The sequence below is a fragment of the Podarcis cretensis genome, assembly GCF_951804945.1.
Source record: "Podarcis cretensis genome assembly, chromosome: 1".
In the NCBI taxonomy this organism is placed as follows: Eukaryota; Metazoa; Chordata; class Lepidosauria; order Squamata; family Lacertidae; genus Podarcis; species Podarcis cretensis.
This window is the reverse complement of record NC_137170.1, coordinates 80,004,007-80,030,097: the sequence shown is the minus strand read 5'-3', so window position 1 is coordinate 80,030,097 and position 26,091 is coordinate 80,004,007. Positions and strand designations below refer to the sequence as shown.

Below are 26,091 nucleotides of genomic sequence, written 5' to 3'. Positions count from 1 at the left end.
GGCATTTCCCCTACATGCTTTGTTCATTTCCCCACCATCTTACCTTAGTCATGATATCACACATTTACAATTCATGCAGCCTGGGCCACTTTCATCTGGGGGATTCAATTTGCGTAGTTTGTGCTGCCGGATCTCCCGCACTAAAGTATAGAAGGCATCTTCAACTCCCTGTGAGAGAGCAACAAAGTGTCTTGAGAACAAACTCCTCTCTCTCACGCACATACATATTCACCAACACCAAATGTCCATCCAAAAGAGTCGCTGAGAATCCATTTTCTGCTGTCAATGGGGTTGGTTCTGAATGCATGGACACTAGTGAAGAAAACAAACACTACTTCTTTTATAGCATAGATGAGTACTTGGAAATATGGATGTTAGATTCCAGAAATCGAGGACACACACAATACCCTGTTGTTGTGAACTAGTAACACACCAGTTCAACCAGCGACTGGTTCACAGACTGACCTATGTCTTCACACAAACATCTGTACTGCCTGTGGGTCTGCAATCACATGGAGAGAGCCAGGTATAAACTACAGCCATACAAGGATATGACAAACTGCTATTTCCCTGTGCTTTTTGCCCCCAGCCAGAACGCACCTCTCAGGTGGGTGCCATTGCCATTGTAAGAGAACAAGAGGTGAGTTCTGTCACCTCTTTTTCTGGAAAAATAGCACTGGTTATTCCCATGAGCACAGCAGCACTTTCTGTGTATTCTTTATCTGACCTCATGCCTCCATGGCGAGACCATTAACTGAGCATAGGTGCCTAAACTTGGGCACAGGAAATGGCTTGTAGAGAACAGCACAGTGAGAGTCCCTAGAGAACCACTGCCTCCGGCTGAATCCTTGTCTTCGCTGTCACTTAGAAGACTGCAGCCAGTAGCTGAGCCAGGCTACTTGCCAGCTTTATCCGAGCATCGCCTTAATGGAAAAATCATTCTCAATCCCAGCCTCTGTAATTCACACTTATGTTCCCCAGCGCTCAGGGGCCATCAGCAGAGGCCACACAACCTGCTGCGTAATTAGCAGCTGGAGCACTGGGAGACTGACAGCACATGTGTGGCGTTTGCTCAGTGGAGCTACGTGCCAGCCTCACTGCTGTCAATCATGCGGCAGTCTTATACAAAGGAAAAGGAAAGCCCAACATCCATCCTTCTGTACAACACATGAAGGTAAGCAGGCTACCAGGAAGGGAGTGGAAGAGAAGGGTGGGGAGACAGGGCTTTCTGCCATTACTAGAACAGCTGGACAGTTTCTCCCAGCCAGAGAAAGGGCAGAAAAACATTCAAAGCAGGCTTCTAAACTTGGAAGGCTACACTATGAAAGTTGTGCTCCTCCTGAAAATTGGGGCCAACGCTCATTCAGTCTCAATCATTTGACACATCAAATCTGCAACTTGCTAAGATGTGATATGGGGATAGCAGAATCCCCATCTGGTTCACACGCCCAAAGCTTTAGAAATCCTCTACTCGGTTTTCATAGAAGAGAGCTAGAAGAACACACTAAAAGACGATTTCTTGGGAGTACAGGCTGGATTCTTCTCTTCGTTCCAAAGGTGGTAAGTAATTGCACACCTGCCCGCTACATACCTGTCTAGTCTTGGCCGATGTCTCTATGTAGGGAATCCCATAGCTCCGAGCCAGCTCCTGGGCTTGCCGGGTTTCCACAGTCCGAGCTGGAAGGTCACACTTATTTCCCACCAATACCATTGGGACATCATCAGAGTCCTTCACCCTCTTGATCTGCTCCCTGCAGAGGAGAAAGCAGAAGTTGAGCAAATGAAGGAAAAGCCACCATTTTCTGCATTTTTAAGATCCTGATCAGAGACGACGAAGCAAAGCAGGATGGTGCTGTAGACATTCTCTGCCTCCCAATTTCACAAGTAGGGTTACATATTGCGTTTATTTTATTTAACAGAATTTGTATACCACTTCAACATAAAAAATAAGCGGTTTAAATAAAATATGCCTGAAAATTGTTGATAAAAGCCAAAAGTTAAAAAGAAATGGATCAAAACATTTCAAAATGTAAATAAAACCAGGAATTTAAAGTATACTTTTAAAAGCCTCTTAAAACACACCTCAACTTTACATTTCTGGGTAAAGAAGGTAAAGGTAAAGGTACCCCTGACCGTTAGGTCCAGTCGCGGATGACTCTGGGGTTGCGCGCTCTAGCCCTGCCTAAATAAACCAGTATTTAGCAAGCACCAAAAACAGTACAGTGAAGATATATAGGTTGCAATCTGTGTCCTGCCCCATTTGAAAAGTCAAATTCTCTACACAGAAGGAAGTTTATCAAGGCCAAGGTTCACACTGGCCATTTACTACAACATCTCTTCCACAGTAGCGATGACACTTCAGCAGTGTTTGTTCAGCATTAAGGCATCTTGCTACTACTGGAAGAGCCTCGTGTCCCAAGGGAAATATGTCTTGCATAATTTAATTTAGCACAATATTTGTTTATGCAGAACTTGGTGGCGTTTGAGCAAACACTGAAGTGGTAGAAGGTGAGAACTCGCAGAACCACAGATTTGAAAAACACCAGAAGGCAGCTCAAGTCTAATCCCTCCCCACCCCTCAAAGAATGCCAGGAACATTACCAATCCACACACATCTGCCAACAAATTAAAACCCATGGTCTTGATGGGGGGGAAAAAGGAACAGGCCTATCACAGGAAAGTGTGGGGCTTCGGAACAAAATGGAGGGACAGGAGGCAAATGAAACAGGGGCCAGGACACAACAGCAAGGGAGCTATACTAGAGGTCTCCTGGTATCAACCCAAGCGCAGAACCACTGCCAAACATCCTGATGCTTGGGGTTCTGAGCTTTCAGTGGACACAAACAGCCAATAACAATAATGATAATAATTTACAAACAGAAGCATAGCTTTGTTAACCTACTGGGGGAGCGGGGAATATGCAGGATGATGTGTATAAAATATTTGTCCAAACAGAAGTGAATATTTCACTGTATTTTTCTTATGGTCAAAAATGACTCAAGGTATCACTGTTTTTCTGATGTTCAGCACTGAGAATTGAGCAAGAAGTTAGTGCTTATGTGCGTGTGCATGTAGCATTTCTTGAAGGAAAGCTTTGTAGCAAACTCATCAGGAATCTGAGGATAGAGTGATTTGGAAAAGCCGTCCTGCATCTCTTGAGTCAATGTCCCTCAGTGTTTACATCTTTTGAAGTAGGGAGTTGAGCAGTCATCTGTTTGAGTAACAGAGGCCTGGCTCTTTCCCTAGGGACACATGGAAACATCCTGCACCTGGACAGCAGCCCGGTGGCTTGGGGAGATGTATGGCCCTGAGCCTGGGTGTAGTCTGTTGTTGACAAAGGGTCTGTGCTCACACCCTGAGCGATGTTCTTCCTGCTCAGCACAGTGGGACCCTGTTTGCCACTCTACAGTCACAGCTCTCAAACATTGCCATAGCAGAGTCTTTCCAGATCAAGAAAAAGAGATCCTCTGAGCCGTTTCAAATACAAGGCAGAAGAGAAGCCCTTATAGTTGCATAAATATGCTTAAATATATATATAGGCAATGCCATGTGAAATCTTGAAACCTAGAGAAAGAGCAGGTTACCTTTTTAACAGAAGCTGAGAACAGAACTTCATTGCTCAGGAATTCCTTGTCCTACCCCAAGTCTAGTAAGAAAGGGGGAAGCAGAATAAATTGTGCAAGCTAATGTGCTTAATTTGCACAGTTCATGTGAGAACCAGGTTTTCTAGTGCAAAATCTGCATTGTCTGAGCAATAGATAGATAGATAGATAGATAGATAGATAGATAGATAGCAGGCCGGAAAGAAAAAGCATGGATCTCAAGGCTAAGACACCACAAGATCCCTTTCACGAAAACTACTGCTCCATTAATTAGCAGAGAAGCTGCTTCTCCTTTTAACCCCCCAGAAACATTAAAATGCTACATTACTGAGCTCTCACCCTGGCCCATCAGCAGTCTCCTTGGGATAATAACAACTGCTATTAGCCAGCTGCTGAACTTGATCATCGGGTAAAAGCTCCATTTTTCGGGTGGTGGAATTGTAGCACAGCACAATCTGAAAGTGGAGTCAGCGTGGTCCCTCCCCTCCAGGTCTTCCTTTTCAAAAGGAAGATGATACAATGCCCTCTGCTGCTCAGCTCAATTCTACTGACCTGTACTGATGAATGTCTTCAAAGGACTTGGTGTTGTTAATAGCAAAGACACAAAGGAAGCCTTCTCCTGTCCGCATGTACTGGTCTCGCATGGCACTGTACTCTTCTTGGCCTGCTGTGTCCAAGATGTCTAACAAACAGGTCTCTCCATCAATGACGACTTGCTTTCTGTAGGAATCCTGAGGGCATAGGAGAATTAAGAGGCATTAGAAGAGGAGCAATCAAGCAAGCACCAGCATATCTCCTCTATCTGTGTTTCATTTACTTCACCTATGGCAATCCTGAATCCTACCATTTGGTTTTCCTTCGGCTCCTCTCCTTAGTGACGGAACCAATGGAAGAGTAGCATACCCTGGTCTCCTTGCTCTGCTGCCAGCCCGACCCCCCACCCCAGCTGCTTAACTTGCTTGTTACCTTGACTTGATATTTTCATCACTGGGCTGAGACATCATCTCAGCTGGGGTCCTCCCTTGCTCATGAATGTATATCCTAGCTTACTTTCCCTAGCTACTGATGCAGCCAATTAAATTAGAAGGCACTCATCTGAAAAACACAACTGAGATGTTGCTCAACTGCTGGACTCACCCAAATCTAGTGAATAGGAATTTTAAAGAGGGGTGAATTTAGATCATTTTAGCTTTCTCTTTATCTTGCCACTGCCACCTCCTCCTCCAGGTTCCTACACAAGACTCATTTCTTATCAAAGTCTCTCCCTTCTTGAATCTGATCTCACTCCTGTGCCATCAAATCTATCCATTGTTAAGTCCATGCTGAGTCTGCCTAATGACCACGTCAAGCCCTTCTGCATATGGACACTTCTGTGCAGCACTAGCCATCCTGTTTTGGGACAGGAGCTCTGTTTCCACTTAAAATTCAATTCATGAATTGCTGTTTAAGAGGATGCTCAAATGTCCCAGGGAATGCAGGACATATTCTGTTAGCCTGCCAGCATCAGTACCTTCAAAAATAAAGAGAATCACACAGTAAGAAAGGGGAAATTAGCAGAAAGGGAGGACTTTATTGAACATAATACTATAGCCATTATGTTCTTTTCCTCCAAAGGAACCATCTCACAGGTCTAAGGTTGTTGGTGGGCCTGGCTTTAAACTTCCTGGTGGCAGGAGTGGGGTATGGACTTTTTATCTAGCAAAAAGCAATTCTTACACTTTAATTTAAAGAGCAGGAGGGTGTTAACAGGTCAGGAAGCCGTCTCAGTCTGAGTGGATTTCGATTCAATTACCCTGCTGGTTAAAGCCAGTCTCTTAAAATGGAAAGAGGAACATTTGAAGAGGTGACACCTCTGGTGCCAGAGTAGCAACTAATACAGCCAAGGCCGTGTTCTTGGAACTGACAGGGCTGCCTCAGGACAGACAAGGTATGCCTTTGACACCAGAGCTGCTCAGCCTTAACACACCTATTTTCTTAGCTGTATTTAGTGTATACTAATCCTTCTAAAAGCAGCTTTGCTCAAGGGAGAGTCACAATCATCTCCTGTGGTCACACCACATAGAGGCCAGTGAGTAAATATACCGTGGGCAAGCACTGAATGGAGTTCATGTGCAGCATAAGCATTTTCTGTGTGCCTATATCCACAATACAGCACATCATGACTAAGTCACACCTATGAGAACACCCAATAGGTCTATTCTAGCATTCCATTCTGCATGGCTATAAAATACACTGACTGGAAAGGCTTCCTTCCATTCCCAAAGGCCAAGAACCCATTTTCTCTCAAATTCGGAGAGAATTATCCCTAAAATCCCCAACAGTTTTAACAATCCCAACTCATTTGTGGCATCAGCTGTTCTGAGAAAGACTTCTAAATGGGATATAGTAATTTGCCAGGTACTTCTGTGATGACAACTTTTGAAGGGCTATGGACTCCCTGAAAAAGTGAGTTCACGCACAGTTCATCCGCCCTTATCTTCCACAGTGAAGTCAGAGGCAAATAAATTCATTCAGCTTCTATGCAATCTCCTTTTCCTCCTTTAGTACACTACCTTGGAGGTTCTGGTTTTCAACTTTCTGCCTAGCAACCTGAAAAGTGAAACTGTGCTTGCTAGAACTGAGGGAAGAAGGCAACACCGGGAATAAGGCACATGTACACTTCCACCATATGCCTCGCTACCCCAGAACTATCTGAATAGTGTACACTGTGCATAGCTGCCCCTTGCTCCTGGAGGAAAACCAAGGGGCAAGGAAGTGAACGGCTTGACCTCCAAAAAGAGCCAAACATTAAGAAGGGGCCTCCAAATTCCTTTGGAAACCAGAAGCAGGAGTATTAATTCAGTAGAGTGTTACTGTTCTGACACAAACAAAGGGATATATATATAATCAGCTGCTGAATCCCACAGTCCACTCTTTAAATATTCAGAAACTGCCCAGACTACTACCAATGCAAGTCTAAGATATGCTTCACTGTGACCATCCTAGTAACTAACTCTCCAAGGGGGACCTTGGGAGACAGAACAATAACTGAAAAGCCCAAGAACATTGAGTGATTGCTTGGCTTGGTGCCAGCTGCTTTCAAGGTGACTGGCATCTCACTCTTTCATGAGAGAGAGGGGGAGAGAGAGAGAGGCATTTATATAACCCCATCAATAATGTATCAGCTGCCTCCCCAATGGCTTTTCAGAAGCGTAATGGAAATGGTCTCTTTGGTTGCTCCAGCACTGTGTTCTCATCTTTGTATACAGATGCAGCTTGCTTCAGTGTGGCTCAGTCCGTTGGTACATCTACTTTTGAGGGAGGGGAGGAAACCTCTCCAAAAGAATACCCCAATCCCCACAATCAAAATAAAGGATATTAAATTAGATCACAGTATAGAAACCTTCACAGACCCTTTCTGGCTTCTAAGGGCAAGTTCCCACCTGCACATTCATCTGTCAACTGGTTTAGTACCTAATGATGTGTTCATGTGAAACTTTTTCTAACACAGATTACACACACCACATAAAACAGTTTACACATTTAGCTCCCAGTCATTGCACAACCAGCCCTTAATCTGTAAGCAGGCTAAATGAGCATGTTTTCAAAGCATTCTTCACAACCAAAAGGCTAGAAATGTGGTCTTTTTTTAATTAAGTAAAGGTTCTCAGGATTCTGCAGCTGCACCTGAAATATTCAATTCTACAATGCACAAGACAATCATTTGCAGACATATTCCATATTACTAGATCACTAATTACATGATAGTCTTATCCTGTTAATTGTTTCCGTAGAAGATGTTTGCATTTACATCATAATTTAATTGCATAATTCACATCATAATGTAATTGCATAATAATTGCATGTTTGCATGTACATCAACTTCTCACAAGGAAAACAGAACCAATGCATATACAGATCCTTAGCACTGCACTTTTTAATTCCAAAAATAACTGAGTAAGGCTGCAATCCTATGCAGTTACCTGGGAGTATGTATCAATTTACAAAAAGGGACTTGTTTTTTAGTAAACATGCACACGTATCCAGTTTGTCCATTTTGTCATTATTAGCCAGATCCATTTGGATTGTCTTCTCAGCCAGCTCAGTTCTTCTCAGCCACCATTTTTGCAGTTAAAAGACTAACTGGGATTCAGCATGGTAGGAGAATCCTGCCTTGGAATCCTGCGACTGATTAGGACGCAAGAACTACCTACTCTGGAAGAATGGCAAACAAAGGTGATTGACTTTATGGGACTGGCCGAGATGACGGGCAGAATCCGTGACCAGGGGAAAGAGACAGTGGAAGAGGACTGGAAGAAATTTAAAATATATCTCAAGAACAATTGTAAAATTGACGAATGTTAAGATGTCAGGGGGTAAGAGGTAAAGAAATTGCAGCAGTAATAAAAAAAAACTAAAGGAACTTTTATGAAAGGGAATTAAGATAATGGACCTAAGGGTTGCTAAAGAATCACTAAACAAGAATGCAGGGATGGGGAGGTATGGGGAAGTCAAAAGAAAGAAGGGTATGAAACGATCAGTTGGAAATTATGTTGTTTTGTGGTACTTTTGTTATCTGTTTGAAAAACGAATAAAAATTATTATAAAAAAAAAAGGAATCCTGCGACTGATTAGACTGCTTGGAAGCGCAGCAAGAGCACAGATGTTTTAAAAACAAACCAAAAGGGAACATCAGCTCACGCTAGTCAAGGAGCTCATAAGGAAGAGAAGATCCCTGAGGGAAGCTCCGATCTGCAAAAGTAATCAGGCCCACAAGGTAGTTTTGGCCAAGTCACACCCCCATGCCTTACACCAGATGTTATACTCTGAGACCACCAGGCCTCCCCAATTTGGGCCATGAGGCTGCTTTGGTCAAACCACAACCACCTGCCCTACACTTGGGTGGGAGAAGTAAAGACACAACTGGGCCAAAGGAGCGCTTGCAAGCATGGCCAATCAACTGGCAGTTGGGGCCTGCACAGCTCCAAGGGAGGTGCTTTGCAAGCCCAGACAATCAGCTGCTAACCCACACACGCAAAAACATGTCACCTGATGTTAAACTTGGCACCCAGGGGAGATAAAGGTTCAGCCCACCAGCTGGATCCAGTTTCCCAACGCTGCTGTGACACCGGAACTTAAAGCAACATAGTCAGCGACTGTGTCACAGTGCCCACCCCATTCCCTCCCTCCTTCCCCTAATCAAAATGCCTGATGCTAGGCAGTGGTTGGGGTTATATGAAGAAGCTTTACTCAGCACGTTTTAATTGCAGTGGAAGAACTGCAAGTAGTAAATAAAAGCAAAATAAGAGAAGAGAAAGCTAAACTGGGAGACACAGAGGAAGCAAAACCAACTCCCTACCAAAAAGAAAAGTATTTTAATGTTTCTCTTAGTCAAAAAGCAAACTTTAATAATGCTCTGACAGCTAAAGAAAGTTCCAAGTTCAGAAATCTGAAGAAAAAAATACATCCCCCCACCCCAACAACAAAAGGACCAAAGGTTGTAAAGAATGGAAAGTCTGCTGATGAGATCATCTCTGAGATGGTCTATATAAATCAGTTCTGTAAGTACAAATTCTGAAAATGTGCTGCTTTACACTATTGATAGCAACACCTCATTAAATGAACAATTAGAACCTTAAAAATGCTGATGAGGTCTCAGGTTTTGAGGACCATATTTAAGGTCTGGGAAATGAAGAGAAAAACCGAAAAACCTAACAGACAAAATAAATCTAATTGCGTATATGGGAAGGAAGTTGTCTGGGCTTATTGCTAACTCCAAGCCGATACAACAGAAAACTCACTCTATTTGTTCTCATCTGCTTAGCTTTGAAAGTTAAGCACAGGCATAGGCAAACTCCGGCCCTCCAGATGTTTGGGACTACAATTCCCATTATCATCCCTGACCATTGGTCCTGCTAGCTAGGGATGATGGGAGTTGTAGTCCCAAACATCTGGAGGGCTGGAGTCTGCTTATGCCTGGTTAAGCACCTTTGGAATCCTTAAATGCTGGTGGAATGACCTTAGCAAATGTGAATGAATGCAAGAGGCCTCAAACAAGTCACCAATTCTCACTTAATTTTGCATTAGCAGAATTTATTTATAAGAACTCCAACTCCCAGCTCTCTTTGTTCCCATTTTATTGTACCCCCAATGGTTCTTCCCCAGACAACCTATGGGGGGGGGAGGAGAAAAAGAGTCTCTGGGTTATATAACACTTTAGCCCCTCAAGGCTATGGAGGGAAACATTCTGTAGCAGGGTGATGCAAAAGCAATCTTTCAACTTCTCTCTTTGCAAGGAAAATCAGGGACAGACGCCACATGAGATTGCTGAAGGAAGCCCAAAGGTTATATGCAGGTGTGCACACATGTATGTGGCATACACATGTACATGTGTGTGTGTGTGTGTGTAGAGTTTGGAGGTGTGAGTGGGTGTGTATATTAAAATGTATTTATTTAAGCTATTTATATTCCCAGTGGCGTAGCGTGGATTATCAGCACCCGGGGCAAGGCAAGTAATTTGCGCCCCCTAACGCATGGATTTGCGCCCCCTAACCCGTGGATTTCCGTAACCCCCAGATGTTGCGCCCGGTGCGGCCGGCCCCCCCTGCACCCCCCATGCTACACCACTGTATATTCCACCTAAGTAGGTGTGGGTATGTATCTCATAGAACCGTAGAATTGGAAGGGACTCTGAGTCCAACCGCCTGCAATGCAAGAATCTCAACTAAGGCATCCATGACAGATTGCCATCCAACCTCTGCTTCAAAACCTCCAAGGAAGGAGAGCCCACCATCTCTCGTGGGATGCTGTTCCACTGTTGAATAGCTCTTGCCATCGGAAAGTTCTTCCTGATGTTTAGTTGGAATCTCCTTTCTTACAACTTGAAGCCATCGGTATAGCTTCTCTAATCTGTTCAGGTCATCTTGAATCCCAATTCTGTCTTTTGTGGCATTGGCTACCCCTCCCAGTTTGGCATCATCTGCAAATCTGATTGAGCATCCCCTCAATTATAACTTCATCCAAGTCGTTTATAAAGACATTGAACAACACCAGGCCCAGGATAGTACCCTGAGGCAGAACCCCACTTGTCACTTTTTTCCAGGATGAGCACTCTTTGGGTTTGGTCAGTCAACCAACCATATGTGTTTTATGAACAGCATGCCAAGAGCAATGGCTGCAGGTGAAAGGGACAATCACAATACCCGCCACTGCAAACACACACACACACACACCCCTCTCTGATTTCTCACATGCAGAGATTTTTCCCATGGAGACCATTAAAAAACTCTTGCAATCTCCCACTGGCAACCTGGAGTTGTACTGTTTCAGAATGACTGTCTTGTGAATTTATTGAATGTGTAGATTAACATACAAAACTTGCACCAGAGGTGACTCAGGTTGGCAAACTCTCTGGCTAGTGCCTTATCCACAAGGAGAAAGCATGGCAATAATTAAGGTCGCTACAAGCTCAAAAAGTGGTGGAGCTCATGGTGGCTTGTAAATATTTTTTTTACCAGCCATTCTCTTTCAAGTAGGATTGATTTCAAATTGACTTTGTGTCTCCTCCACAGCATCTCTCCTACTGTGCTTATTATTCCATTGAGGGCCTGCCACTGTGCAAGGAAAGAGAGCTTTTGCTTTTCTTCTATAAATTGCTTCTGAAGTTGGGTTAAGCTTTGTATTTGACCGCTTTTGTAGGAGCCCATGATGGATGCAACGACAACCAAGGCTAAAGGGAGAGGGAGATTAAAAATAAATGTCTATGGGTTAGTTTTGAACACGAGCAGGTTGCTTACCTCTATCGTGGGATCATACTCATCAACAAAATGGTTCTGGATAAGCTGAATGGTCAAAGCACTTTTCCCTACGCCTCCAGCCCCAACTACCACCAGCTTGTACTCGGTCATCTTCTGGTCAACCCCGGTTCAGGGTTCCCTCAAAACACAGCGGCCTGAAAGAGAAGAGAATTGGATATAAACCACATGAATAGCGGATGAACTCCTCAGCCCCACCCTTAACACAACTATTTGCCATTAATGCTACTTGACACCATGGCACAGTTAACAGCATCACAGCATGACGACGCAAGAGCCTCTGGAGCAAAGCAAAAGCAGCTACAGCAAAGGCACCTGGTAGTCAAGGTCAACGGTCTATTCTTCTGCTGATACAAGACCCAGCTAGTTGCAGATTGCTGCCATTACAGGAATGCGGACAGCCCTCAGCATCCACCCAGAAGCCCTGAAGGGGATTAAAGCCCTCTTATTAGAGCCCTTTTAAGGAATTATGTAAACAATGAGCAGGCAAAGCGAAGCACGGGCACGAAGCAAGAAATGGATATTCATTATTCAGGCCCAGTTAAATCAATGCTTAGTAGTTTGCTTTAAAATACATTGTCAGAACAGTGCAGATGATGAAGAGTGTAGTTTGGACAGGCTTCAAACCCCACCCCTCTCTGTCTTGACTAACTTAGCCCTTCACATGGCCAATGCAAAAAAAAGACAAAATTAGATAAACACTTCGCACACGAAAAAATGGGCTACTACTAGCAGCACAGAACGCCTGCTTTGCTCTTTCGTGCGTTATGATGAAATTCTCTCTCTCAACAATGAAGAATGATTATCAATGTTGAAAATTAACTGTCATTGCTAGGCAATTTCATAGACATTTTGGGGGCCAATTCACATTATTTACATATTACCCAGTTATTTGAGAGACCATCTTACCCCTTGTATTCTCAGAAGGTCACTGCAGAAGAGTTTCTCCCTGAAGATTCTAATTTTTTAGAAGCCTGCTCTATAGTTACTTGGAGCAGGGCTTTCAACATGGCTGCCTTAGGTTTAAAAACAATACAGAACACACACACACCTATCTTCAGTTATCAGTTTTTGCATTGTTTTTAAAGCTATTTTTTATTTAAATGGTCTAGAGACTAACAAGGAAGGAGATTCATAAAATACTTTTTTGATGCTGCTGCTACAAGTCCTGATCACTTCTTGTATGCATACAGACATAATTTTATTTGTATGCTGCCTTTCCATAGGCCAAACCACACTCAAGGAGGCTTACAACAGGAAAAAATACATAATTACAGCATAACAAAAGTGGTCAAAATCAATAAACAAAGTATCAAAAAATATACAACCAAGGTGAACTATTTCCACATAAATCATAAGATCTAAAATAAAGATACAAAAAATTAACATCAATAACAGCAATGACCCTCCCCCACCATTCATGCAAATGTAATGCAATGTAAAAAGGGAGTAAATCATGGAGAGAATTAGCAGCAATTCCTACAACCACAGTGACTGAAATAAGTGCTGCCATAATTAAGGGACCTGGTGCCAGCTGTATGATCACACAATATGCTTGTCCATTGCAAGCATGTGGCTGGAGATGATTCTGACTGCTCATATGTAGATAAGATATGTTCTGTGAACTGGTCCTTATTCGTAACAGCTTCCATTTTCTCCAGCTCTTTTTCATGTCATATTTTTGAGAGGAATTGTCTTTAAATTTGCAATACGTTTCCGAACACAATTCAAAGTGTTGGTGTTGACCTTTAAAGCCCTAAACGCCCTCTGCCCAGTATACCTGAAGGAGCGTTTCCACCCCCATCGTTCTGCCCGGATACTGAGGTCCAGCGCCGAGGGCCTTCTGGCGGTTCCTTCACTGCGAGAAGCTAAGCTACAAGGAACCAGGCAGAGGGCCTTCTCGGTAGTGGCGCCCGCCCTGTGGAACGCCCTCCCATCAGATGTCAAAGAGATAAACAACTACCTGACATTTAGAAGACATCTGAAGGCAGCCCTGTTCAGGGAAGTTTTTAATGTGTGACATTTTAATGCATTTTTAATCTTTGTTGGGCGGGGTACAAATAATAAATTACTATTACTATTACTTTAACGCTACGGGAATTGCATACATTTTCCATGGGCAGAAAAAAACAATTTAATTTTTCTCTTGATACTCTGCATTATGCCTTTTGATGGCAAGTTTCCATTAATGGCATTAAGATCAGACACAGGCACTCAGTAGCAGTACTGAAAAACAGCAGCATAGTGCCTTTTATCCCATTTCTCCTTTATCATTTATTATACTGATACCCTCGCCATATGGCCCCAGAGTGCCCTCAGGGCGGCTTAGGTAACTTGATAACAAAAATGTAGGAAAAGTACAAATATCAATTTAACTTACTAAAACTACAGACGCAACAGAGAAGCAGAAACAATTAAGAGGTCCAGTCTTAAATAAATAAAGCAGGGGGCTTGCTCACATTAGGTGGCACCCCTCTTCCAAAACATTCTCAATGAAAATTCTCCGGGGTTCCAAAGAGAAAAGCCCCTCGTATTTCCTACCAGAAACTCCAAATGTCATGGGGATGCAACAGTGCTTCTCTGGTTAGCTTAAAGCAGAGATGGGAAACTTACAAGCTGCAGCAATACCTGGAAGGCCACAACTCCCATCATCCCTGGCCACTAGCCATGTTGGCTGAGGTTTACAGGAGCTGTAGTTCAACAGCATCTGTTTATGGTCCATTTGGGAAAGGGCCACACCTCAGTGGCACAGCATCTTCTGTGTATATGGAAGGTCCTAGTCTTAATTCCTGGCAACTTCAGGCAAGGATGAGGGAGATCCTAGTCAGAAATTCTGGAGCCGTTGCCGGTCAGTGTAAACAACACTGTTAGATGGACCAAAGGTCTCACTCAGCATACGGCAGTTTCCTATTCCTAACCTCCACATCCCTGACGCAAGGCTTCAGTGGGGCCACATCCCTGCTCCTTCTGCCTACTCTCCTCAGCTCAATTCTCACAGAAGAGCGGGCAACACGGAACTAATTAATTCTCCACGGGATACTCCCCCATTTCAGAATGAGAGACATTGTAATGAGGAGCCCCCCATGCCAGCTGGAAGAAGCTGACAGTCAAACAAAAATGCATTAGGCATGGCTATTCTCAACCTCTGCTGTGTATCTGGGGGAGGGAGAAGCAGAAAGTGTTTTTCAAATTTGCTCTGCCATTATCAGCAGGATTCCACCCCCAAGCTTTAGCTACTTCACAATACTTCTATGGAAAAAAGAACAGTCATGTCTAAGCAGATGGAGGGGGGGACCCCTAAAACCCTGAGTATTGAAAAAAGAAAAGCAGCCCATCATCATCCCTAGCTTCTGCCTGCCAGAAGCCAACAAAAAGGGTCAAATGCTAATGATCTGAAACTGTGTGTGCCTGTTGCCCGGCTGCTTCCATTTCCTCTCACTGGTTGGAACTGTTCACAGGGAGGAGCTGGTCCTCTTTTCATCTTTGTTCAAGCTCAGCAAAAATATATGACCAGTGCAGGTGGCCCCTGGCCTAGAAGCACAGGCATCAAGATCCCACAGACTTTCCATTATGTACTTTGATGGTTGTTGTTGTTGATCTTAGCTTAATTTTTCACCAAGTCTTTTAGATAGATAGATGTAACAGAAGAGGTTCCCTTGCCTTCTCAGCTTCAGGAAAACTTCCAAGGCCTACTGGAATGTTTCCACTGCAAAAGTTGCTACCTACAAAACACAAGTTTGTTACTTATTCAGGGTCCTTTTCTCTGGAATGCTACCTCTGCACACAGGTTCATTGTTATAGGACAAGGTCAGGCTTCTTCAACTGCTTTGCCTCCTACTGCTGTGCACAGATATAATGGACTGAGAAGGCAAATCGGCGTGGAGGGAGCCATCAAATCTTAAACAGAGTAGAGGATCACACCTCCTGACAGTTGCTAACAAAATCTTTTTGCCGAAGGGACAGAAAATTGTTTAAAAGTAAACATGTGCCTGCTCTCATCCAGGGGCTTAACACTTGAGTAGGGCTTCACCTCAGTATCTGAGCTGACTCCTGTTATGATACTTAACGTTTATATTGCACTTTAAATTTTCCAAAAGCTTCATAAACACTAGCTCCATAATCCTTACAGCAGCTCCATAAGGCAGGCTTGTATCCATTCCCACAAGGCAAGTGCTGACTGCAATAGGCAGGCCAAGGCAGCCTCTTGAAAGAGCTGGTTTGTGGATTTCACGCCCTCAGCTACCACACCACCTCTGAACAGCTATCTTCTAACATGTGGTGGCAATGTTTTATTTCAGTTTACGATATATGTATATACCACTTGTCGAAAGAAACCAAAGTAGTTAATAAGAAAACGATTAAAATGCAAATACATGCAAAATCAAAGAAATGGTAAAAACAGGCAGCCAGCTGAAAAACTAAGAGCAATACAGCAATAACACCATACCTCAGAATAGGCGGAAGGTACATCTGGCCTGAAGAATAGAAAAGCCTTTGCAATATTGGAAGTCCAATAGAGAGAGGAGGCAAGATAGGCTTCCCTGAATGGGAAGGGGGGGATTTAGATATGTGAAATAACATTGCAGAATAGTTTCATCCCAGTATGCAGCACACAATTCCTAAGGACTTGTAAGCTGCAGCTTCTCATGCCCACCGATGTTGATCTTGAAACTGATAACCATGGTTCAGGTAGGCTTAAGCCCAGGCATCAATATTTTTACAAATTCGTATTGGCCTCATCTTTCCACCACAGCATGGTAATGCCCCCTCTCACTGCTCTAGACTGCCTCATGCCATTTCCTCTTTTTTTGGTGGGGGGGGGGAGGAAAAAAATCATGTGAAATCATGCACAGCTGTAAAATTAAAAATAATGACCTGTATTAGAACTTCCAAGTGGTGTTTTTATTTCAAACATATGCACACCCACCAATATAAGAGGATATACACATATGCAAGGTTCTTGCCCATCCCTATTACAACACATTTTTTATCAAGTGTAGCCTGTTGTTCGTAAGTATCAACACTGGATGGTGTAATTAGTTTTGGGTTGGGGAGAAGAACATGAGCTGACTACTCTTTGCATGGTTTGAAAGATAAAAAGGTTGTGAGCCCTTCCTACATACAAAAATACCCTCCTAAACAACCTTCGCCAAAGCCCCACATGCCAACATTTTGCAGTTCACTAATTCTCTATTATTTCCAGAATGTGACAACTTCTGATTTCAATATGTGGGAACCTGTCTCTTGTGCAGGTGTAACATCACTCGTTCTCATCATGGTTAGGAGATTGGAAGATTGCCGTGTACTCCTGGCTCAATTCCCCCATGCCAATTCCATGGATTATTTTAACCACAATGAAGTGGTTATGCGGACGGAGTGTTACATCAGTGGCAACCAGGTTTTGTTTCAACCTGAAACCCACTTCAAACTTTGGTTTTAACTCTGCTGTGAGTCAGCAATTAATTTCATTCATGCAGATTAAGTACTGATCAGCATTAGAGGCAACTGGCACAGCGGTGCCTATACTCCCATAACCGTCTCCTTTATGTAGAGGAAAACGGTCACATTAATGGCCTAATTAGTGGCACACAGAGGAAGGTTTTAGGATCCTGAATTCTCTTTTGATGCTCATCCATGCTGTGCACACAGCCATCTTGCACAAAAGCCCCCCCCCCCCAATATGCATGGAAAGCAGTTTGTTTCTGTCTCCTTGGAAGCCACAGCATCCCTATAGTGCTAAGCTTCCCTCTTCGAAGGAGGAAACACAATGCCCATGCTGAGGATAAGCCCACTGCTCTCCAATTATTCCAATCAGATCATCACCTTGTCACAAAGGGAACAGAAGTGAGCCTTGCAAGCAGGCAGGCACACACACAGGACTGGCACTACAACTCAAGAGTTAAGGAGCAGCAAGAAAAATATGTAGTACAGCAGGGGTTCCCAAAGTGGGGGGTACAGCTTCCTGGGGAGCAGCGGGGTTACGGGTGGGGGCACTAAGAGGCAAGGGGGCGACAAAAGCTGCTGGAGGTGTGAATGACTATCAGATTTTGAAAAGCTGGTATCATTAGATCAAATTCATCACTTTTGTCGAATTAATTAAACTAAACAATTTGGATACAATTTTGACTTACATGTCCAATTAATTACTACTGTTGAATTTTATTGTGTTATTATTTTCCTTAGTGGGTCGTACAAAGCGCTTTTCTGAATAATGCCTTTTTATAAGGTAGGGTAGGGGGCACAGGGGATGAGTTTATGGAACTAAGGGGGAGGGGGGGCCGTGTGGTGGGAGAAATACACAAGCTAGAAGCAACTCATTTGCTTTTAGAATCAGAAACTATAACCAACAGAACATCCAACGGAACATCCAATAGCCATATAACTGAGGAAAGAACAATGTTCTAATAATATTCCAACATATAATCAGTACTTCTTACAGTTTATTTTCCATTACAAAAGTCTGATATCCAGTGGCGGAGATCCACTCCTGCTCAAAGAACACAAAGAATGTGGGAGAAGAAGAGGTCAGTTTTCCATTTCATACCATACTTTAGATATACTAAGTACAGTGGTACCTTGGTTTTCAAACTTAATCTGTTCTGGAAGTCCGTTCTTAAACCAAGGAACACTTTCCCTAATGAGGCCTCCCGCCGCCAGTGCCCTTCCACCGTTCGGCTTCCATTCTTAAACTTTGGTAAAATTTGCAAACCGGGACACTACTTCTGGTTTTGTGGAGTTCATAAACCGAATAGTTCGTAAACAGGGCTGTTCTTAAACCGAGGTACCACTGTAGTGATGAGGAAAAAACTGAACGGTTTCCAAGTATCACTAAAGTGTGGTGCAAAGTGAGGCTGAACCCTCCCCTTCCTTTGAATTCTCCTCTTAGAGGAGGAACAGAATCTGTTTCTCCCATCTAGCAGGATGGGAGACTCCTCCCCCTCAGAGTTTTCCATGATGCATGGGGGAAACTGAGGCAGGGTTCTTCCACTTTATGCTGGGCTCCTAGCTAGAGATAATCACCATAAATGTTCATGATTGTTGCCAACAAGCCAGCAACTATCCAACTGATTTCAGACCATGGCGGGGGATGGGGGGCAGACCAGTTTTTCTGCAGGGAGTGATCTTCAATGCAGTCTGGTCCATTTTGACAGATGTGCTCAAGCACAGGAAAAAGTGTTATTTTAAAAGAAAAACTCTGAAAAGGAGTGGGTGATTATAAAGAGTCATTCCTCATTATTAGTCATACTGTGTGCTTGTGCAGAAAACTGGCACCTGTGACCCTCGTGCAACCAGATTCCAGGTAGAAATAGCAGCCTTGATGTACAAAATATTTTCCAAGCGCTTGAACTACGAACAAGATACCTCCACAACTGCAGCTCATCCTTGAAGAAAGCAAGACAGACTATGTGGAAAATAAGAAACAAAAGGTACATTTATTATGTAGTAAGCCAGCTGTGCCAAATTGCCTCAAAACATCCTCCACTGCTGTGACCCATCATCCCATGGCAGATTGCAGAAGTAACAAAGTAAATTTCAAAAACACACCCAAGGCATAATGCAGCCAAAGTTAAGCAGCTTTAAAATTCCACTGATATCAACAAGAGTTAAACATATGTTCAACTCTCCCACTGAAATATTGAAACTTGATGTGCCTTAAATCACATTATTTAAATAGTCAGACCTGGTTCCTACCCTTTCTTCAAGAAACTCTGGGCTGCAAACATGGCATTATTCTGTTTTATCCTCAAAACCCTGAAAGGCAGATTAATCCACAAGATAGCAACTTCACTTGCTAAAAGTCATCCTGTGAACTTCATGGCTTAGAATTGAACCTAGGTCTCTGCAGTCCTTCAAGTTCAACACTATATGCTCCACCACAATCTTTCACATCATGCACGGTAATAAATGTTTTAATAATCAGTGAGCTGCTAAGGCTTTTAATGCACAAATATTAATGTACTCCCTCTGGCACTGCAATAGTCAATGTGGTGCCCTCCAGATGTTGTTGGATCACAACATCAGCCTCAACTAACAGGATCAGCGGTCAGGGATGATGGGAACTGTAGTCTAAGGACATATTGGCTACTCTTGCTCTAATATCTGCTAGGAAGCCCATTTTCAGATACTCCATCTAATCCGGTGGGCCATTCTCCATTCATTCCGCCTCTTTCAAACTTCACTTCAGGAACAGAGATGGTCAAAACCACCACCTTCTAGATTTGCACTAGTGAACAGAATTCAAGCCTGATAGTCAGAGAGCATGAAGCGATGCTATATTGTCTGCTGAAAACTGACCAGTGCTCGATAAGAGAAACACACATTCAAATTAACCCTTTCTCTCTGCAAAGCAAACTCAGACTGTGTGTGCACCGTATTTTTAAAGCACATTATTTCCCCCAAATAATCCTTGGAACTGTAGCTTGTTGTTTGGTGCTGAGAATTGTAGCACTGGGGGTAAATTATAATTCCCAAGATTCTTGGGGGGGGGGGAGATAATGTACTTCAAATGTATGGTGTGTACGCAGTCTCATTTTCAGATGTTTTAGTTCCATTCTGTATATAGCCTTTTTGACTTAGCATGCAACTTCTTCATGGAAAGGAGTAAGATGTGTTCTTCCAAAGTGGAAGCTATTCAAAGGTTATTGTGATTTATTTATTTTTTAAAAAAAGAAGAAATATTTTAGTCATTAAAAATATATTCTGAAAGGTATAAAAAACTGTAGACAATTGCTTTTTATTAGTATCCTGCAATATTTTATATGAAAGCACAGTCTATAAATATTTAAATACATAAACAAAATTTTGCAAGAATCAATCTAGGGTTTTCTTTCTCAGAGGAAAGTAAGAAAGGTAGTATGCGCTTTCAGCCGGATCTAATCACACAGGTGCAAAGCCATCCTTTGCCCTGACATCTCTCAACTACAGAATGAGACTTTGGGGAGCATTAAGGAGTTTGTCTATGTATGCCTTCTGTGCAGGATAAGAGATAAATCTAGGTGGCAACTCACTCTGTTGACAAGCTAAGCTAGTCTGAATCCTTTGGAAATGACACAGTCCCCCTCAAAAGCAAGAGATAATATAAACTACAAAGGAACAGTGTTAAGTTGTGAGCGAAAATAGCAGACGACACAGCGATTTCTCCAGAGCAGCTCTTTACTTGCAAGCTGGACAGAACTGAACAGCAAACAGCTCAACCGGCCTGCTTTTATAGGCAGCCGGCTGTCAACATTGTAGCAACAACAGCCCAGAGTTTCCCGCCTAAAATAACTGACGTGGACCTGAGTGAAAACTATCTACAGACCTGAGTGAAAACTATATACAGTATCCCCCTGCTGGCCCAGGGTGAAACTTCACTACATAACAAACAGAACTGCTGGCATTGTCTGACATGAAACACACAAACACCATTCTTACATGAACACTTCTTGAATCATGACATTTTAGGTCAGTCTCATCTGTCAGTTAGCTAAATGTTTACATGCAATCCTTCTTGCATTCAGGATACACCAGCTTTGTTACCATCCTTCTGATGAGCTCCCCAGCAACCCAGAAACTGTGGATACAACTTCTCCTATCTGCAGCAGCAGAAAGTATCAAGTTGCACCCAGAACCATCTGCACTTGTCGGAAACCTCTGGAGTATGTGACTACGAGCAACTTAAAAAGAGCAACCACTAAACTAAGGAGCCCGTCCTCACATAGTCTCATTTGACAGTGTTACAGTTCTGCCTATATCGATGAAGGAAAAAAATCATTTAATACTTCCTCATTTGCCTATTCTGATAAATGCAGAGCCAAAACACACCTGGAGAAATTATGTTTCTTTATAAATAAATAAATAAATAAATAAGGAAAATGCAATGCTATCAATGGAAGCATTCTATTTCTTTTACCACACAATGTGCATTCATTGGGGAAGGAACCACCAACGAATTAAATGTACCGTATTTTTCGCCCTATAGGATGCACTTTTTCCCCTCCAAAAATGAAGGGGAAATGTGTGTGCGTCCTATGGGGCGAATGCAGGCTTTCGCTGAAGCCTGGAGAGCGAATGGGGCACCGACCCCTCTCACTCTCCAGGCTTCAGGAGAGCCCCAGCGCCACACCCACAAGGTTGGGGGACAGAGGGAGGCGGAACGCCGCCATCCCGCTGTCTCCCGAAGTGGTTTGGAGGCTGACGGCGGGGAGAACCCGCCGCCAGCCCCGCAAGCTCCGGGGACAGTGGGGAGGCGCAGCGCGTCTTCCCGCTGTCCCCGTACCTGATCTGAAGGCGGGCGGCGGGGAGAAGAGTGCTTCTCCCCGCTGCCTGCCCTGCAAGCTCCGGGGACAGCTGGGAGGCGCAGCGCGTCTTCCCGTTGTCCCCGGACCTGGTCTGAAGGCGGGCGGCGGGGAGAAGAGCACTTCTCCCCGCTGCCGGCCCCACAAGCGCCTGGGGGGGAAATAATTTTTTTTTCTTTATTTCCCCCCAAAAAAACTTGGTGCGTCCTATGGGCTGGTGCGTCCTATGGGGTGAAAAACACTGTATTTATCACCTTGTTTTCCTATTAAAATCGACTGTTTAAGTTCAGTCTCACAAAAATATGTGTGCCCTGGGTTAGTGAGAGATTTTTGGAAAACAGCAAAGCTTGGTATAAGGCAGAGGTCCTCAAACTTTTTCAGCAGGGGACCTGTCCACTGTCCCTCAGACCTTGTGGGGGGCCGGACCATATTTTGAAGCAGAAAAAAAGAACGAGGGATGATGAGTGGCACGCGAAAGGGCTCCAGAGAGGGGCTGCTTTAAATGGCGGCTGCTTGAGAGGAACGCTCAGCCAACCGCAGCTTCTGTGTCTTGCAAGTGGCAGGGGCTGGCTGTGGGACGATGAGCGGCGTGCGAAAGGGCTCCAGAGAGGGGCTGGCGCCAACAAAGCCCAGCCCCCTTCCTCCTCTAAGCAGGGCAGGGAGAAGCCAGGAGGAAGGGGGGGAGCGGCAGCGGTGCCACGTGAGGGGGATAGAGGGAGAGGGAAAGAGCGTGCGTGCTAGCGATCCACGCAGCGATTCCCGGACCATCCGCAGGCCAGATTTAGAAGGTACTTGGGCCTGATCTGGCCCACGGGCCTTAGTTTGCCGACCCATGGTATAAGAGGTTCATCTCTTAGCCATAGCTACTTTTTCTTTTCTTGCCAGCTGGAGCACAAACTTCCAGGGTAAGCACACTGAAAGAGAAATACCTGGATATGCTAAAGATGCTCCCAAACTGCAACCCAGCTAATGTCTGCCTATATGAAGCATTAGCAGAGGCATGGGTTAATTAATCTGGCAACAAGGCAATAAATTAAGCAGAATCTGATATGCTGAACCTAAGGGCTGTACTTTAAATCTTTAAATTCATAGGCAGGTTTTCGTCTGTGCAGCAGGGCTGGAGCCATTGTGGCCCCATCTCAGATTCAGCCTCTAGACTCCTTGACTGCATTTGTTTACATCCTGAGCTGTCCTTTCCGTACACAGCAGAGCATCCAGGATCTCAGAAAGAGCTACAGCAAGTCTATGAGCCAGCACACTTTATTTGAGTGGAAAGCGATCTTAATAGCTCACTCATCTGTGAGCCATTCTTAGAGCTCCATCTCCCTCCCCCAAACTGGGCATTGTGAGAAATCTTCAAGACTGAGATCAGCCAATGAACAAGGGACAGCTTGCAACTCTGATTTTTCTCATGTTAGAAAAATAACAGGGGTTGTTGTTGTTTAGTCATGTCCGACTCTTCGTGACCCCATGGACCAGAGCACACCAGGCACTCCTGTCTTCCACTGCCGCCCGCAGTTTGGTCAAACTCATGTTCGTAGCTTCGAGAACACTGCCCAACCATCTTGTCCTCTGTCGTCCCCTTCTCCTTGTGTCCTCCATCTTTCCCAACATCAGGGTCTTTTCCAGGGAGTCTTTTCTTCTCATGAGGTGGCCAAAATATTGGAGCCTCAGCTTCAGGATCTGTCCTTCCAGTGAGCACTCCGGGTTGATTCCCTTCAGAATGGATAGGTTTGATCTTCTTGCAGTCCATAGGACTCTCAAGAGTCTCCTCCAGCACCATAATTCAAAAGCATCAATTCTTCGGCAATCAGCCTTCTTTATGGTCCAGTTCTCACTTCCATACATCACTACTGGGAAAACCATAGCTTTAACTATACAGACCTTTGTCAGCAAGGTGATGTCTCTGCTTTGGGGTACCAAACTGTCTAAAATATTGGGGGGGGGGGGAGGTAAGCCCAACCCTGCATAATCAGTTACATGATGTGGTGTATGCATACCATTTGAATGGCAATGCCCATCAACGGGGGGGAGCTCAAATATTTTTTTTGGGGGGTAGAGGGACCTCAGCCCCTCCTATAAAAAATATCTTTAACATTCAAATGCTCTTTTTCCTAGAGCAACCATCTAAATTTAACGTTTCCTTTTTTAAAAAATATATATATTTATTACCTTTTCCAACAGTTTAAACACTACAAAGAATAAAAACCATACAATACAACACAATACAAAAAAAAACACAAAAAATCTATACATTACACTAATGTATTACCTATACATTACACCTATACAAAACACTAACATTAAACTAACAAAACAAAACAAACACAATTTAAAACACATCAAATAGTTTCAATATCTTATCTTTCATTCCCTTATTTTCATGACCTCCTCACACCTCCCTTTTTGTATTCCATTTCTATTAATTCTTTCAGCAATTCCTTTCCATCTTCCTCTATTTTTAATCCTATAATTATCTTAACACATTCTAACCTTATTTTCCCTTTAATACTCTATTAATCTATTTGTCCTTAATTTCTTATAACATTTCTGCTAAAGCCATATAACTTCATTCCAACATTTTTCTAACATTCATTAATTTTACAGTATTTCCGTAAATAGTCTTTAAACTTTTTCCAGTCTTCTTCCACCGACTCTTCTCCCTGGTCTCGGATTCTGCCAGTCATTTCCGCCAATTCCATGTAGTCCATCAACTTCATCTGCCATTCTTCCCGGGTGGGTAGATCTTGTGTCTTCCAATATTTTGCGATGAGTATTCTTGCTGCTGTTGTTGCATACTGTCAGAGCTGCCCAAGGTCCCAGCTCACAGAGGACCAACGCCAGGTCGTTGTTATATACAAAAGTCTTTATTGAAGTTCAGTTTCCATTCCAAAGCCGTAGCACGCAGCTCTACGTCTTAAACCCTAGACCGCCGAAGTTCCATCTGAATCTCCTCCCCCCTGACACCAGTTTAAGATTCTAGCCCTGCTCCACCTCTTCCTCTGCTCTCTTCTCCTCTGGGTCCTCCTGTCCGCTGGGGCATTCCCCTTTCTGGACTCTTCTGACGCTGAGTCCCCTGACTCCTCCCCCTGCCTCCGGCGGGCTTTAGAACTCGGTTCCCAATCCTCGTTCTCTGCTGCCCCGCGCGCCTGTACTTTTGAACTTGGCTCTCGCGCCAACCCAGTGACCTTCCTCCTGACTGTTACACTGCTTCTGTCACTGCTTCCTTCTTCCGGGATGCTAGCTGGACCTGACCTCCCCTCCGTTGCCTGACTCTCCGATGGAGGCGTGGTCAGCCCTGACTCCTCTTCTCTCCCTGCTGGGGGAGACGCTACCCCCGATACCTGGGACTCTTCCCCCCCACTATGCTCAGGTGGGGAAGCTGGTCCTGATCTCCAACTGCTGCTCTGGGAGTCCCCGCTGGCCCCTTGCTTCTGGAGTGTCCCCCCTTGGGACCCCCCTTGCCCTGGCCACCGGCGCCCCCTTCTGTGAATCTTCCGATTCGCTGGAGAGGCTCATGGAATCTCTCGGGCCACTGTCATCTTCTCCTACGCTGCCCTCAGATTCTTCCCCTTCGCTCTCCATCTCCCCTCTTCCCTGTGCTTCTGCTCCTGAGCCCCTGACACATACATAAAAAATGTTCTATCCTTCTTTGACACCAGTTGGCCGACCATGCCCAGGAGAAAGGCCTCTGGTTTCTTCAGGAAGGTATATTTAAATACCTTTTTCATTTCATTATAAATCATCTCCCAGAATGTCTTAATCCTTGGGCATGTCCACCAAAGGTGAAAGAATGTACCTTCAGTCTCGTTACATTTCCAACATTTATTATTGGGCAAATGGTAAATTTTTGCAAGCTTGACTGGTGTCATGTACCACCTGTAAATCATTTTCATTAAGTTTTCTCTTAGGGCATTACATGCCATAAATTTCATACCTGTGGTCCATAACTGTTCCCAGTCAGCCATCATTATGTTATGTCCAGCATCTTGTGCCCATTTAATCATAACTGATTTCTAAATTTAATGTTTCCTGCAAAACAATATTAAGCACTTCTTAGAAAAGAAGGCATACTGGATGCTTGCCTGTTTTGCATGTTTTCTTTTGCTGAAAAACATAACTGCACACTAAGTAGCGGATTTGCAAAGACACTTCTTGTACTAGAGAGGTATGGATTTGGGCATTCAGGGCAGAGAGGAGGGGCAGGAAGTTGTGCAGAAAGCAAACAGTTCCAAAACTTATGTGTACTGTATACAAGAATCAACACTTCTTGAGTGTTAACATGAACTTGCCATACAGACTGAGCCACCAGCACATTCCAGTTCTATTATGCTCCTGATGCTAGTCCATTGTGAGTCCTCCTTTTCTCTGCTTCATCCTTCAGGCATATGCAGTAAGAGACACATCTCATATGTCTAC

The 26,091-nt window shown here is 43.9% G+C and overlaps 1 protein-coding gene across 3 annotated transcripts in view; it reads right to left on the bottom strand.

Moving 5' to 3' along the window:
• HRAS (HRas proto-oncogene, GTPase) overlaps nucleotides 1-26,091 on the bottom strand; it is a 67,511-nt gene that overhangs the window by 3,781 nt on the left and 37,639 nt on the right. For all 3 annotated transcript variants that reach the window (XM_079971171.1, XM_079971169.1, XM_079971170.1), the window contains exons 2-5: nucleotides 11,378-11,532; nucleotides 4,155-4,333; nucleotides 1,592-1,751; nucleotides 44-168 (exon numbers count right to left, since the gene is read on the bottom strand). In XM_079971171.1, coding sequence (XP_079827297.1) covers nucleotides 49-168; nucleotides 1,592-1,751; nucleotides 4,155-4,333; nucleotides 11,378-11,488 — 570 coding nt within the window. In that variant the 5' untranslated portion in view covers nucleotides 11,489-11,532 and the 3' untranslated portion in view covers nucleotides 44-48. The remainder of the gene's footprint in view (nucleotides 1-43; nucleotides 169-1,591; nucleotides 1,752-4,154; nucleotides 4,334-11,377; nucleotides 11,533-26,091) is intronic.